General features: G+C 48.1%; 1 protein-coding gene across 5 annotated transcripts in view; it reads left to right on the plus strand.

Annotated features, from left to right (window-relative positions):
• Positions 1-1,575: 1,575 nt before the first annotated feature.
• ttyh2 (tweety family member 2) overlaps positions 1,576-15,425 on the plus strand; it is a 25,389-nt gene continuing 11,539 nt past the window's right edge. For 3 of the 5 annotated variants that reach the window (XM_066665056.1, XM_066665057.1, XM_066665061.1), the window contains exons 1-4: positions 1,576-2,052; positions 7,978-8,147; positions 11,955-12,066; positions 12,746-12,966. In XM_066665056.1, coding sequence (XP_066521153.1) covers positions 1,927-2,052; positions 7,978-8,147; positions 11,955-12,066; positions 12,746-12,966 — 629 coding nt within the window. In that variant the 5' untranslated portion in view covers positions 1,576-1,926. The remainder of the gene's footprint in view (positions 2,053-7,977; positions 8,148-11,954; positions 12,067-12,745; positions 12,967-15,425) is intronic. The other 2 variants (XM_066665058.1, XM_066665060.1) reach the window with 2 other exon arrangements.

The raw sequence follows: 15,425 nt of genomic DNA on the forward strand, positions 1-15,425 counted from the left end.
AGGTGCATTTATATGGAGACTTGATTACACACAGGTGGATTATATTTATCATCATCAGTCATTTGGGACAACATTGGATCATTCAGAGATCCTCACTGAACGTCAGGAGTGAGTTTGCTGCACTGAAAGTAAAGGGGCCGAATAATATTGCACGCCCCATTTTTCAGTTTTTTATTTGTTAAAAAAGTTTGACACATCCAATAAAATTCATTACACTTCACTGTTGTGTCCCACTTGTTGTTGATTCTTCACAAAACATTAAAATTTTATAACTTTATGTTTGAAGCCTGAAATGTGGCAAAAGGTTGAAAAGTTCAATGGGGATGAATACTTTCGCAAGGCACTGTATTTACAATCTTTTTACATTGTGTGAACATTTAACGCATGAAATTGATTATAAATGATAAAAGTGGATGCTTTAGTCTTCACTGAGTCTCTGAGAAACCGGCAGTTAATTTAAAAAAAAAAAAAAAAGCAAATTCAGCAGATCATCTTCGGAAGAAACCAATCACACTTTATTTTCTGTGAATATTGTGATACTGACTAATGAAAGTTAAACACTGATTCCCTAATTACGCACTGGAAGGGTTTCATTTTGACGGTATTTCTCCATAAAGGATATAAAATCAGGAACAGTTTTGCTTGTGAAGCCTGTAATTTCGCGGAATGGCCGCTGGAGGGTGGAGTTATCACGCTGTTGTTCGCTCAGCGCTAAAGCTAATTGGGTTAATTACGTTTCAAAACGCATTAAAAACAAACAGTGAACACAGAGATGCTCTCAACCGCTGCGTTTTATCTCCGTAAAACATTGAAATGTATTTTATTTTTGTGTAAAACCGGTGAAAAGAATCTCTGCATTCTTCTCTCGAGGCGATGTCCTAACCTGAATGAGGCGCTTCGCCTTTTGTTCGGGAACGCACACAGACTGCGGGTTGCCAGTTGCAGATGTTTCACTCCCTTTTGGAAGTAGTTTGAAACTGCTGCCATTTACTTATTATATATATATTTTATTATTTGAGTCACATAAAAACTATATAAAAATATAAAACCACTATTTCTGGAAAGTTTGGTCCGTGATTTAAACTTCAATAAAACACACACGTCAGAAATAGTTTCTATTCACTATTCCCTTTTTTACTCACAACGCAGTGCACTTTTAAAGTGAAGTTAGTTCTGGTGAATAATGAACGACGTCGGACACAGTCTCATAAGGGATTTTACTAAACAGTGCAGTGCATTATGGGTATCCCCTATTCATCAGGGTACATGGGCTGTACACCGCCTTTTACGGTGCCTTGTGGGATTGTTTGGCTGAACTGAAAATGGTCCTCTATGTTTCAGACACTAATACAAAATGGCGGAACCTTAAAATGGTGCACTATACAGTAAATAAGGCCCAGACTCAGTGACAGAGTGCGTGAGTGTGAGCGGCTTGCGATCCACATACACACACACACACACACACACACACACACAAAGCTGACAAATGTAACTCCAGCCTGTGGTAAGGGGGTTCACATGGACCTGGCAACCCAGCACGGCACTGACTCCTCGTGGTCGCGGAGAGTGAGAGAGTGAATGAGGAGGAGGAGGCGGATGGACGGAAGGTGAAGGTGTGGAGCTCTGCTGTGTTTGAGTGGTGCTTTTCCTGCGGTGGGTTCTCTAGGTTCTCGGGGTTCTCCGGGTTCGGGGGTTCGGGGCGGTGTTGGCCGGAGCTGTGGGCGGAGGAGGAGGTACCAGCCCATGGCTTTTGTTTGAAGAACGGAGCACAAGAGTCGGTTCGTTCTCTCTCTCTCTCTCTCTCTCTCTCTCTCTCTCTCTCTCTCTCTCTCTCTCTCTCTCTCTCTCTCTCTCTCTCTCTCTCTCTCTCCCCCTCTCTCCCCCGACGGGGTTGAGTCTGTCCCTCGCGGTGTCCTCTCCTCCACTATGTCCTCCAGAGTCGACTATATGGCTCCGTGGTGGACCCACTGGCTTCATCACTTTCCCCACATCAACCTCCAGCTGCAGCCGGTGGACAACACCTTCAGCCCGCAGCGCGAGGAGTACCAGCAGGTTAGTGGGGTTAGTGCCCGGGGCTGAGGTCAGGACCCCCGCGGAAACGGGATTAGTAACAGACCAGTGTGGGATTAGTATAACAAGTCGTGATTAGTGTTATAACGTGCCCATCATTTCAGAATTAGTACTATAACGTGTCCTACTACAGGGGATTAGTTCTATAATGTGCCCTACTACATACAGGGGATTTGTATAATATTATATCCTGCAATCTGGGATAAGTGTAATAACACACCCACTAGCCTGTGATTAGTGCTATATTGAGTCCAGGGGTGTGTGATTAGTATAAATATGTGGCGAACAATCTGGGCTTAGTGCTATAACTTTTCCAGTAGCCTGACGTTAGTGTAAAACATGCCCAACATTCTGGGGTTAATTCTCTAAAAGTGTATGAGGACCTGGGATTAGTCCAGTAGGAATATGAGTTTATATCCAGAAAAACACAGAGAAAGACTCTTTCATGAGACACTCAAAGTGGAGCAGAGAGAGAGAGAGAGAAGGACAAGTTTGATGGTTACTAAGGGTGCACTTGGAGACAAAGATCCATTTGATGGACGTCAGAAAGTGTCTGATAAATGTGTCTGATGGACGTGAGGACGTGTTTGATGGACATGTCTGATGCACTTAAGGACGTGTCTGATTGACATGAGGACGTGTCTGGACGTGAGGACTTGTCTGATGGACGTGAGGATGTGTTTAATGGACGTGAGGACGTGTTTGATGGATGTGTCTGATGGACATGAGGACGTGTCTGATGGACATGTCTGATGGACGTGAGGACATGTCTGATGGTCTTCTTTAGTTTAGAGGTGAAGCTGTGATGCTAAAGTTGCTAACAATCACCAGAAGTCAATAGTCACCCAGATAGCCTTGCTCTGTTCGGGACGAGACGGAGGAGACAGGAGATGAGCCGCTCTGTTCGGGACGAGAAGGAGGAGACAGGAGATGAGCCGCTCTGTTTGAGGTGAGATGGAGGAGACAGGAGATGAGCCGCTCTGTTTGGGATGAGATGGAGGAGACAGGAGATGAGCCCCTCTCTTTGGGATGAGACGGAGGAGACAGGAGATGAGCCCCTCTCTTTGGGACAAGACGGAGGAGACAGGAGATGAGCCGCCTTGTTCAGGATGAGACGGAGGAGACAGAAGATGAGCCGCTATGTTTGGGACGAGACAGAGGAGACAGGAGATGAGCCACAGTGTTTGGGACGAGACGGAGGAGACAGGAGATGAGCCACTATGTTTGGGATGAGACGGAGGAGACAGGAGATGAGCTACCGTGTTCGGGACGAGACGAAGGAGACAGGAAATGAGCCGCAGTGTTTGGGAAGAGATGGAGGAGACAGGAGATGATTGAAGAATGCTATTTGGGTGACTATTAACTTTCAGTGTTTCTTAGCGGCGTTAGCCTCTGGCTCTGAACTAAGGGATCAGGATTCGGACTCTGAATGGTCTCAGCCGATCGTCTCTATCACACTGCATTCTCTCTTCTTCTAAACCTCCACCAGAGAACCTGTAGAACATGAGAACCACTCTAAAGGGTTCTGTACTGAGCCTCTGTGTTTGTGAGGACATGGTTCCTCTCCAAAGATCGTCACACGAATTAATCAGAGTCAGGCGCCAAGAGACAGAGAGAACAAGCACACATTCAACTCTCTCTCTCTCTCTCTCTCTCTCTCTCTCTCTCTCTCTCTCTCTCTCTCTCTCGCTTCTCCTCTCTGTCTCTCTCTCTCTCTCTCTCTCTTCTCCTCTCTGTCTCTCTCTCTCTCTTCTCCTCTCTGTCTCTCTCTCTCTCTTCTCCTCTCTGTCTCTCTCTCTCTCTCTCTTCTCCTCTCTGTCTCTCTCTCTCTCTCTCCCTCTGTATCCCCCCCTCTCTCTCTCGCTCTCTCTCTCTCTTCACCCCCCCTCTTTCTCTCTCTCTGTGGCGGAGTGATTCTTTCTGTCTCTGTGTATGAAGGTTATGGAGGAGAGAGTTTCCCACTGGAGTAACAGGTTGAACGAGGTTACCTGTACTTACCTGTATCTCTTACCGGTATGAGCTTGTGTTTGGCTGGAGTTCAGGACCTGACTGAGACTGGTGTTCTGCCTCTGCTCCGGACGCAGATTAAACACAGTTCCAGGAGCAGAGGCAATCCTCCAGACCGGCAGCATCTCTGACGTGGGGAGTAAGATCAGGTCAGGGGTCACAGGGCCTGGAAACAGGGAACTGGACCCACTCCACTCCCATACAGCTCTCAGGAACACCGAGCGGATCACACACTGAGCGGATCACACACAGCAGAGTTTCCTGTGTCCACAGCAGGTTCAGACCTGCACTCAGCTCTTGTCCAGTTCCAGGGAAGCAGCAGCATTTCAGCTCCTCAGACATCCGGCATGTAGTTCCCTGTTTTAAAACCAGCTCTTAAAGAGGAAACATCATGAAGGAGTCAGAACTTGTTTAAGCCCAGTAAAATGTGAATCTGGAGGCCACCAACCCACACACTGTGAAACAAGACCCCAGACAGTTTTCTCTGTGCTGCCTGAGTCAGAAACACGGGACAAAACGAGCCGCTCTGATTCTGCTCCACTTCCTGACATCAAGTGCGGAGACTTTAGAATGGCCCCGCCCCCATGTCTGAGTCTGTCCAATCACAGAGCTGGACCCGCGTTTATGTGAGAGCACAAAGCAAAACAGACACAACGTGCGTGGAGAAATAAGAGCACTGAGTAAAGGTGGAGAAGAAAGAAAACTGAGTGAAAATGGCTAAAAACCAAAGCTTCTGCCCTTCGCTCCTCACTGCTGTGCACTCGGAGTCGGGGTGAACAGTGAGCGGCTCATTATCATTTAAAGGAACAGGTGCTGAAAGTGGGCTTTCTGAACAGGGCTGTTTAGACATGGGGAGAACACTGCTGTGGGGCTCGTGGGGTTAGGACCAAAGCAGGTCACAGATGTTTCATTAAAAAACAGAACTATGTTCCACTGTGGAGACCAGGAGAGGGGTGTCCCTTCAACTAAATAAACACAAGGGTTTGTTTATGATGCTTTCACTGGGCTTTTCCCCTGCTCTCAGTCGGGAACAGTTTAGCTGTTCCACAGAAATATAACAGAACTGAGATCTAGAACCATTCTGGAGCTGATCTAGAACCTAGATCTGAAACAGAGACTCAGACTGGATTAGACTCAGTGTCAGAGAGAGAGAAGTGGGGAAAGGAGAGCTGTCTGCCTGGGGGTCCAAGGGGGAGTTATTAGACAGACGAGTGTGTGTGTGTGTGTGTGTGTGTGTGTGTGTGTGTGTGTGTGTGTGTGTGTGTGTGTGTGAGAAAGACATGTAGGTGGCAATCAGAATGAGGGGTAAATGGTTGTCATGGTGATGGGGTGTTAAATGCTTTTGGTTCGGGGCAAGACAAAGACATGACTCTCTCTCTCTCTCTCTCTCTCTCTCTCTCTATTGCTATGGAAACCTGCAGGTTGCCAGGTACTGTGTGCAGAAAGAGAGAGAGAGAGAAGGGGACAAGTGAAAAGAGGAATTCTAACAAACGGAATGAATTAAAGAACATGTGATTCTTTAACAGGAGAGAGACAGGGGGGAGAGGTGGGGGAGGGGGGAGGGGGAATAGAGTTGAGGGGAGAAAGAGGGAGAGCTAGCGAGAGGGGGAGAGAGAGGGAGAGATACAGAGGGGGCGAGGGAGGGAGAGAGATACAGTGGGGGAGAGGGAGCGAGAGGGGGAATGGAGTTGAGGGGAAGAGAGGGAGATAGAGAGACGGAGGGAGAGAGAGAGAGAGGTGGGAGGGGAATGTGGGGGAAGGGGGAGAGGAAATAGAGTTGAGGGGAGAAAGAGGGAGATAGCGACAGGGGGATGGAGTTGGGGAGAGAGAGATACAGAGGGGGAGAGGGGGAATGGAGTTGAGGGGGGGAGGGAGAGGGAACTAATGAGTGAGAGAAAAGTAAGTAAAGGGAGAGGGAGATGAGAAAAGAGGTGGAGAGACAAAGGAGAGGAAGAAGTGATGGGAAAGAGTGAGGTCAGTAGGAGAGAGAGAATAGTAAGAAGGGAAAGCCGAGAGAGAATAGAGCTGGAGGAAGAGAAAGAGGAGGAGTGTGGAGCGGATAAGAGGAGCATGAAATGAAGACAGGGATAAATGTAACGGTCTATTAAAAGAGTAAAGAGATTAGTTTTGGAGAGAGGCACTCAATCTGTGTGTGTGTGTGTCAGAGCTGAGTCTCCAGGTTGGATCATAAATATCAAAACTGGGTCAAAACTCGAGAATAGAAGTCTTTAGAATAATAAAATAAACACTGCTCCAGCGCCAGGGGTCTACAGAGAGAGAACCGCACCAACACAGCCATGAAAAAAGAGAAGAGAGAGGAACAGGGGAGGAGAGAGAGAGAGAGAGATGAGAAGGGTGGATATGGGACACAGATCTGAGGGGGAGGGGTGGAGAGAGAGAACTGAAAGAGAACAAAAGACACACACACAGCTGGCATTGTTCAGAATCTCTGAGTGTGAAGATCATATTTGCACACACACTGATCAGCTATAAGATTAAAACCACTGCCAGGTGACGTAAGTAACACAGGTGAGAGGTTACAGCGCCCCCTGTGGAGGGTGGCGTATGTCAGGGTGCGTGGGGGGGTAGTGAGTGAAGGGTCCGTGGCTGAAGTTGATGTTGAAGGAGAAGTGGTCAGTGTAAGGATCTGAGGGCCACTCTGAGATGGTTATAATGTTGTGGTCAGTTTCCAGAACTCAGGTCTCTGGGGAGTTCCCGGTGTGCAGCCATCAGAACTGAACCAAAGTGGACGGAGAAAGACAAGCGCTGAGCGGAGACAGGGTCCTGGGCCATAGTCCTATAAAAGAGGAGCGGAGACAGGGAAGGAATGAAGGGAAAAAAAGAGAAGATGGAGACAACGGAAAGCGATAGAACAACTATGTGAGTGGGAGAGAAAATGAAAGGCAGAGGGAGCGAGAGGAGAGAGAGAGAGAGGAAATGACTCTGCTAGCTTCTATTTCTGTCTTCATTCTCAGAACTGTGTGTGTGTGTGTGTGTGTGTGTGTATGAAAAACCTTGCCCCCGTTTTTAGGAGCTAGTTAGTTCACCTTAAAAGCACTTTAACAAACCCTTTCACCCTGTTCCTCAGTGCTCAGGAGCTCCACTTATCATTCTCTTCTTGAGTGTGTTGCGCTGTACCATCCACACTAACTGAGAGCTCCACCCAACTGTGCTCCTCCACCAGGTAAATCAGGTCCTTGTTCTGGAAGCAGGTTCTTTTTTAGTCGCTGTTCTCTTGTGGTTCAGAGCGAGCCGATTAGGGACTAAACCGTGGCGTATAAACCTTGCACAACACTGATTGTTCAGAGAGAGTCGTCACTTTATGCCACGCAACGCACACGTCCAGCACCAACTCTCCATCTGTAAAATCTCCAGCTGCAGCAGAAATCACGTTTGTTTTTATCAGACTCACGACGGTAGCTCGTAAAATTACGCCGTGGTATTTTGAAGAGGTTAAAACGCTCCTTTTATCGGTGGCCGACAAAAGAATCCAGCCACTGGATTCTGTTGGACACTGCAACAAGGAAGGAACAAACTCTACTGATCTGTCTGAACTGATGACAGAGCTGTGTTCAGTCCCAAACAACAACAACAACACGCCAATATACCATGAGTAAACCCTGCTTAACATCACCGTCGCCGTTGTTGTGGTTACCAAAGCCCTCTGTTCCCCTTAGAGACGGGGTTAGAGACGACACCCGATATTCAGGGGGGAGCAAACAGTAGAGTCCCATAGAGACCAGTAGAGTCCCATAGAGACCAGTAGAGTCCCATAGAGGGCAGTAGAGACAACAGAGACGAGTAGAGTGCAGAGAGTGCCCTATGTTAAGAAGAAAAGTCTGGTTAAAGTTTGGTTAACTTCCTCTGTGTGTGTGTGTGTGTGTGTGTGCGTGTGTGTAGTCTCTGGTCTTCCTCCTGTGTGTAGCTGCTGCTGGGCTGGGGGTAAATCTCCTGGCTTTGGCTGTGTATCTGAGCTGTCTGTGCTGCTGTAAACGAGAAGAGGAAGAGACGAAGAAGCCGAACTCCTGCTGTGTCACCTGGTCCTCCGTCACCGCCGGACTGCTCAGCTGGTCAGTAGGAGTGTGTGTGTGTGTGTGTGTGTGTGTGTGTGTGTGTGAGAGTGATGAAGACCCAAACTGCTGTTCCCTGACTGAACCGGTTTATCCTCCACAGAGCGGGTTGCCCACACAGGGGCATGGGTTTAAAACAGAATTGAGTACAGACACATCCCGGCCACTAGGTCTCAATATACGTATTGTTTCTTAACATAAATAAATAAGTAAACCATTGGAGAGAATCACTGATGGCTCCTTTAACACCCGCTCCTCCAGAAAATTGTTGGAACATTGCTGTGAGGATCTGATGGTGGTCAGCCTCATACGCATCACTGAGGGCAGGAGCTCGTCCTCCAACGTGTCTGTTTATTACACAGAGAACACAGTTCCACTGTTCCACTGTTCCAGAGATTCTGTTGCTGATGCTCTGGGCTCAGCACTGCAGAAACGGCACTATGTAACTTTAGGGGGGTAGGAAACCGCCTATAGTTGCTTTAACAGAAACTCAAGAAACAAAGGAACAGAAATGTAATAATGTAATAACGTGGAAGTAGATCAGGAGCCGCTCTCAGCTGTGAGAACTCCTCCAGGTCTCTCTCTCGTCTCCAGCCCCAGACTCTTTTGTTCTCGTGTTGTTGTGGGCCATAAGCAGATCCAATCGAGCTGAATCGACCCACGGAAATGGCACGTGACCTCTGGACCTCGGAGAACACTGGGGCTAGTGTTCAGCAGCACGCAGCTCTTTAAATCGAACACAGCCGTCTCCTGAGAACTGAACAGTGCTGAGAAACTCTGAGACTGGCCTTGGTTAGTGCAGTTAAAATAAGCCGCTGCTCGTGGCATTAAAGGAACATCAGCTGAAACAAACCTGAAACGAGTCATGTTTCCATCCACTGCAGTTTGGAGAATGAACTCCAGGGGGCGTGGGCTCCGTGATCAGAACGAGGGAGAAGGAGAGGTCAGATTACATCAGAAGTGTGGTGTAATATTGATGTATGGAGCATATTCTGAGCATCTTTAGAGGACAGTAAATAAACGCTGTGTGGTCTCTGACTTGTGCTGTGTGTGTACAGTACACACGCTCTAATGTCAACCCATCAGGGGGCGCTAGTGTGAGAACAGAGGGGTCCTAAAACGTGGAGAGGAGCGATGAGGAAAATCCTGTGGTCGCAGGGTCAGTGCGGGGCTCTGGGGGGCGCTATGCTGCATGTGCAGTGGGTCTGAACCAGCTGAGACCTCATCGTTTATTCCATAAACACTTCTTCATCGCTCTTCTGCTCGTTTTTGAGGTTTTTGTTTGTGTCCAGTTTCATAATTCACATAAACTCTGTGGATGGAGAGCCACTGCATTCTGAGGCTCAGAATGGGAGCAAGCATCTGTCTTCTGTTACAATACGTTACTTTACAGTGCATTTTTAATCGTGAAAATCTCATGAACCCATTAGAGCCCAGGCTTGGTTCACACCATGAAGCCAAAGTACGAGAAAAATAACAGACCAAAGATACCACACTTTTTTCACATTTCTTGCCGTATTCTGTAATTATTTTTGGGCTAAAATCCCAGCATCACATGAACATCACAACCACCGTTTTGTAACTCACCACACACACTGGCACTCTGTATATGCAGTCACACACACACACACACACACACACACACTGTCATGTGACCGCGTCCAGGACGTTGAGTAAATGCCACTCACTGACATCATGGTTTGAAGTGAAGTGTGAAGCTGTGTAGGAAGTTTTCCAGACTTTAGAAAGTGTTTGTGACACACACATCACCACAGGCTCTGACAGTTAAAACAGGATGCTGTAGAATGTATGAGTGGGTGGAGCTTAAATCCTGCAGTTTTACATAAACACAGACTTCAGCACAGCGTCAATCATCCAACTCAGCTCAGGACAAACAGCACACTGTCACGAGACACACATACACTCACACAGACACACAGGCATGCACACACACACACACACACACACACACATTCAGACACAGGAATCACCTGAATCTAATTTAGACCCATCAGCCTTGAGAGCTGCTTCAGCAGAATGTGTGTGTATGTGTGTGTGTGTGTGTGTGTGTGTGTGTGTGTGTGTGACACAGAAACGACCTACATGCCTCTGTCTCTCTCTCACTCCCCCCCCCCCTCTCTCTCTGTCATCCACTTATACAGCTTTCCTTGAAATAATAGTGATAGTAGTAATAATAATAGGGATAGTAGTAATGATAGTAGTAGTGATAGTAGTAATAATAATAATAATAGTAGTAATAATAATAATAATAATAATAATAATAGTAGTAGTAATGATAGTAGTAATAGTGATAGTAGTAATAATAACAATAGTAATAGTGATAGTAGTAATAATAGCAGTAATAATAGTAATATTAATAGATAGAATATTAGATAAAAACAGAGCAGAGCAACACTGAAACACACACACAGAGAACACATGCACACATAAGGAACACACACACACACATACACATCGTCTCGTGCTGGGAACCTGGACACAGGTGAACAGATGAACATTAGAACCCTCTGCCTGTCCAGAACACACCCAGATATCTGACTGAACCGAGCCATGACCCAGAATCTACTGCCAGACCCACGGCACCTGTCGGGACTGAGGTCAAAGCATTTTCAGCCTGAGAGTGGTCCTGACCTGCTCCTGACGCAGAGAGCGGTCCTGACCCTGAGAGTGGTCCTGACCTGGAGAGCGGTCCCGGTCATGCTCTCACAGAAGACAGTACTCATATGGAACTGGACGTCTAGAACCATGAAATCTAAATCCGTGGCTTTAGAACTGCGATTCAAACCACCTGTAGCTAATAAAATCTAGAACCTAGTGGCTCTGGTCACGGGAGGTCTGAGAGGAGCAGGGCTATATTTATCCCTCATTAAATGATTATTACAGAGGGACGTCCCGCTGAGGGACAGAGGGGACGGATCTGTAATGAAGACTAGTCGAGGGCAGAGTGAGTAATGCTCTCCTCTCTCTCTCGCTCTGTCAGGATGGATTAGTTATGCCTGAATGGAGATACATGCTTTTGCCGTATGAGGCTCAGGCTTCCCCTCTGTGTTACTGTGATAGCCTAGCCACCGCTAGCCACTGGCACAGAGCCAGGTCCAGATTTACCGGCTCAATGTGAACCGCAGACGGAGATCAGTCCACTGCTTTCACTGAAAGATTTTTTTTCTTTAAATTTCTCTGTGTTTTATAAATTTATCCACACTGTGAGACCAAAGCCACCAAGGTCCAGGAGGAGCACCCAGAGTGGGAGAACTTCCAGGAAAAGGTCCAGGAGGAGGACCCGGAGTGGGAGGAGGTCCAGGAGGAGCAGTCGGTGTGGGAGAAGGTCCAGGAGGAGGACCCAGAGTGGGAAAAGGTCCAGCAGGAGGACCCAGAGTGGGAGAACATCCAGGAGAAGGTCCAGGAGGAGGACCCGGAGAGGGAGAAGGTCCAGGAAGAGCACCTGGAGTGGGAGAGAAGGTCCAGGAGGAGGACCCAGAGTGGGAGAACATCCAGGAGGGGGACCCAGAGTGGGAGAGAAGGTCCTGGAGGAGGATCCGGAGTGGGAGAGTAGGTCCAGGAGGAGGACCCAAAGTGGGAGAAGGTCCAGGAGGAGGATCTGGAGTGGGAGTGAAGGTCCAGGTGGAGGACCCGGAGTGGGAAAGAAGGTCCAGGAGGATGCTGATGAAGTCCTGCTTCTGTCTCAGGAGCACATTGCAGGGTTTTTTTGTTTTTGTTTTTGTTTTTTTATCTGTGAGCTGTGATTATTTTCAGAAGAAACATAATGATGTTCTTGTCTCTTTGCAGCGTCGCAGTTGGAGTTGGTTTCTATGGTAACAGTGAGACGAATGATGGGGTGTACCAGCTGACCTACTCCCTCTACAACGCTAACCACACACTAGCAGGAGTGGAGAACCTGGTGAGTCTCTCTCTCTCTCACACACACACACAGTAACACACCAGTGACATGTTTATGTGCACTGCTTTTTATGGGCAGCTGTTTCAGTGTGTGTGTGTGTGTGTGTGTGTGCGGTGGTGTGTGGGTGGGGTGTGTGGTTCTGGGTGATGTTTGGGTGGATGATGTGTGTGTGTGTGTGTGGTGAATTAAAATGAAAGCAGCTGTGTTGTTTATGTGTGATGTTATGTATATGGGATTATTCCAAAATCTGCACCTAATCTAGGTTACCTAGGACACTCTACCTTAATAACTGCCACCTTAAACTGTGGTCCCGGGGCTGATCTGGGGTCAGAGCTGAGGGCGGACTGTGGTGAGACTCCTGCAGGGAACTGGCTGATCTCAGATATGTGACCCAGGCTGGGCTTTCCCACACTTGGGGGCTGTGTTCCAGGGTCCGGGATAGTATTCTCAGGACAGGGACAGTATTCCCAGGACAGGGTCAGTATTCCCAGGATGGTGGGGGATGTTCCAGAGAGGATCAGAGAGGTCAGACAAGGTTAAAGGGCATTTTTGAACCACTGTGTACACTCAGCTCAACACGCTCAGAGGAGAACACTAACCACTGTGTACACTCAGCTCAACACGCTCAGAGGAGAACACTAAGTGCTGACTCTCAGGCTGTACACTGTGTCTCCGGCAGGTGACGGGGACAATGGGAGGGATGCAGAGTGGACTGAAGGACCACCTCTCGCGTCTGGACGAGATCTTCGCTGCACGAGGGGACTTCGTCCAGACACTGAGGTTCATGCAGCAGATGTCGGACACCGTGGTCAAGCAGCTGCTGGGTCTCCCCGACTGGGACTGGGCCTCGATGGACCTCGCCGCCCTTGCGGACCGCACCGCCTTCGTAGAGTACTACAGGTGGGTGGGAACATTCTCCCTCCTTCGCTCCCTTCCTCACTTTGTCACTCTCTCCTCCCCCCTCACGGCCTTCGTAGAGTACTACAGATGGGTAGAGAACATCCTCCCTTCATCACGCCCTCCCTCCCTCCCTCCCTCACTCTGTCACCCCCTCCCTCCCTCCCTCACTCTGTCACCCCCTCCCTCACTCTGTCACCCCCTCCCTCACTCCCTCCGTCCCTCCCTCACTCACTCTGTCACCCCCTCCCTCCCTCCCTCACTCCGTCACTCTCTCTTCCTCCCTCCCTCACTGCCTTCATAGAGTACTACAGGTGGGTAGGAAACATTCATCACTCAGCTGTCCCTGTCACTCCCTCGCTCCCTTACTTCCCCCTTTGTCACTCCCTCACTCCGTTGTTCCCTTCCTCTGTCACACCCTCGCTCCCTTCCTCAGTCCCTCGCTCCATATTTACCTCCCTCCCTCTCACCCTCCCTGCTGAATAAGAATGAATCTAACACTAAACCTTTTTACTCCTTTCTCTCTGACTGTGTGTGTGTGTGTGTGTGAGTGAGTGAGTGATCACTCGTATTGATCTGAATGGATCTGGGTGGGTTTAGGGAACTGTTAATAAATAAAAGTTGGTGACGTGACCAGGTCGTTGATTGATTTGGTGTCCATTACTCTGCATTAGCCCTGAGCTCACCCTCAGTCTGGAGCTGCACTGGAGCTGCTGTCAGCACACCAATTTACATTTACATTTACATTTATGCATTTGGCAGACGCTTTTATCCAAAGCGACTTACAAAAGAGGAGCTAACATTCGAACTACAGCACAAATTATACAAAATACCTTACATTAAGTGCAATATGCCAGGAAGTAATAAGTGCATTAAAGAAAGACATTCAGTGCAAAAGATACTCTCGGAAGAGCTGGGTTTTCAATGATTTCTTGAATGCAGAGAGGGTTTCTGTTGCTCTGATAGTGCTTGGAAGCTCGTTCCACCAGCGTGGTACCAGAGATGAGAATAGCCTCAACTGACCTGTACGGAGGGTTGGTCGTGTTAGTAGGCGCTCCTTTGAGGAACGGAGAGGGCGGGCGCTAACGTATGGTTTTAAGAGTCTATTGAGGTAGATGGGAGCAGAACCAGTGAATACTCTGAAGGCCATCATTAGTGATTTGAATTTGATGCGAGCAGCTAAGGGTAGCCAATGCAGCTCAACTAATAGGGGCGTGACATGTGCTCTTTTTGGTTGGTTGAAGACCAGGCGTGCTGCCGCATTCTGGATCATCTGTAGCGGTCTCACAGCACAGGTCGGAAGACCTGTCAGGAGGGCGTTGCAATAGTCTAGACGGGAGATTACTAACGTCTGAACGAGGAGCTGTGTTGTATGTTGAGTTAGGTATGGCCTAATCTTCCTTATGTTGAATAGGGAGAAGCGGCACGATCGAGCTACAGCGGTAACATGATCTGCGAAGGTCAGCTGGTCGTCAACCATGACACCTAGGTTTCTTACAACCTTGGTGGGAGCCACTGATAGGGACCCTAGCTTGATGCTGATGTTGTGGAGAATAGCTTGCTTGGCTGGGAGGACCAGTAGTTCAGTTTTGGATAAATTCAATTGGAGGTGATGTTCCTTCATCCATGTAGATATGTCAGAGAGACAGTCAGAGATTCGAGTTGCCACTGAAGTGTCTCCTGGAGGAAAGGATAAATAGAGCTGTGTGTCATCTGCATAGCAGTGATAGGAGAAGCCGTGCGAATGTATGATTGGGCCTAGAGAGGTAGTGTACAAGGCAAAGAGGAGGAGTCCCAGCACCGAGCCTTGGGGCACACCTGTGGTGAGGTGGTGTCGCGCTGATGTTTGTCCAAGCCATGACACACTGAAGGATCGTCCAGTGAGATAAGACTCAAACCAGGAGAGTGCATTGTTCTTGAAGCCCATGTCAGTGAGTTTGTTTAGTAAGATGTGGTGGTTGACCGTATCAAACGCTGCTGATAGGTCGAGCAGAATTTAAAGACCATTAACCTTGGGCACGCACACATGTGTGTGTGTTTATGTGTGACTTGTTTAGCCACCCTCTGAGGACCAGATGTTCTCTCAGTGACAGGACGTCATGAATATTTCCACACAATTCAAACCATTTCAGATACTGACTATAAACTGAGGTTTAGGTTTAGGCTCAGGTTTAGTTTAATGAGGTTGAACTTATTGGAGGGTGTTTTCAGACTGGGATTAAGCATAGTCCTGGACTGCAGCGCATTTAGAATTGTGATTTTTCCATTAAAGGAGGATATGGTGCAGGGCTAGGATTAACCACCCCTTTAAGTGCAGCTCTCTGAGGGTAGGGTTAGGGTTAGATGTTGGTTACTAAAGATTAGGATCATTTTAAGTGCAGTAGAGCTTGGATATAGTCAGAGAAAAGTCTGTGCAAGCCCTGACAACTACAGTAATGCCTGTGTGTGTGTGTGTGTATTGA

The sequence above is a fragment of the Hoplias malabaricus genome, chromosome 3 (assembly GCF_029633855.1).
Source record: "Hoplias malabaricus isolate fHopMal1 chromosome 3, fHopMal1.hap1, whole genome shotgun sequence".
Classification (NCBI taxonomy): Eukaryota; Metazoa; Chordata; class Actinopteri; order Characiformes; family Erythrinidae; genus Hoplias; species Hoplias malabaricus.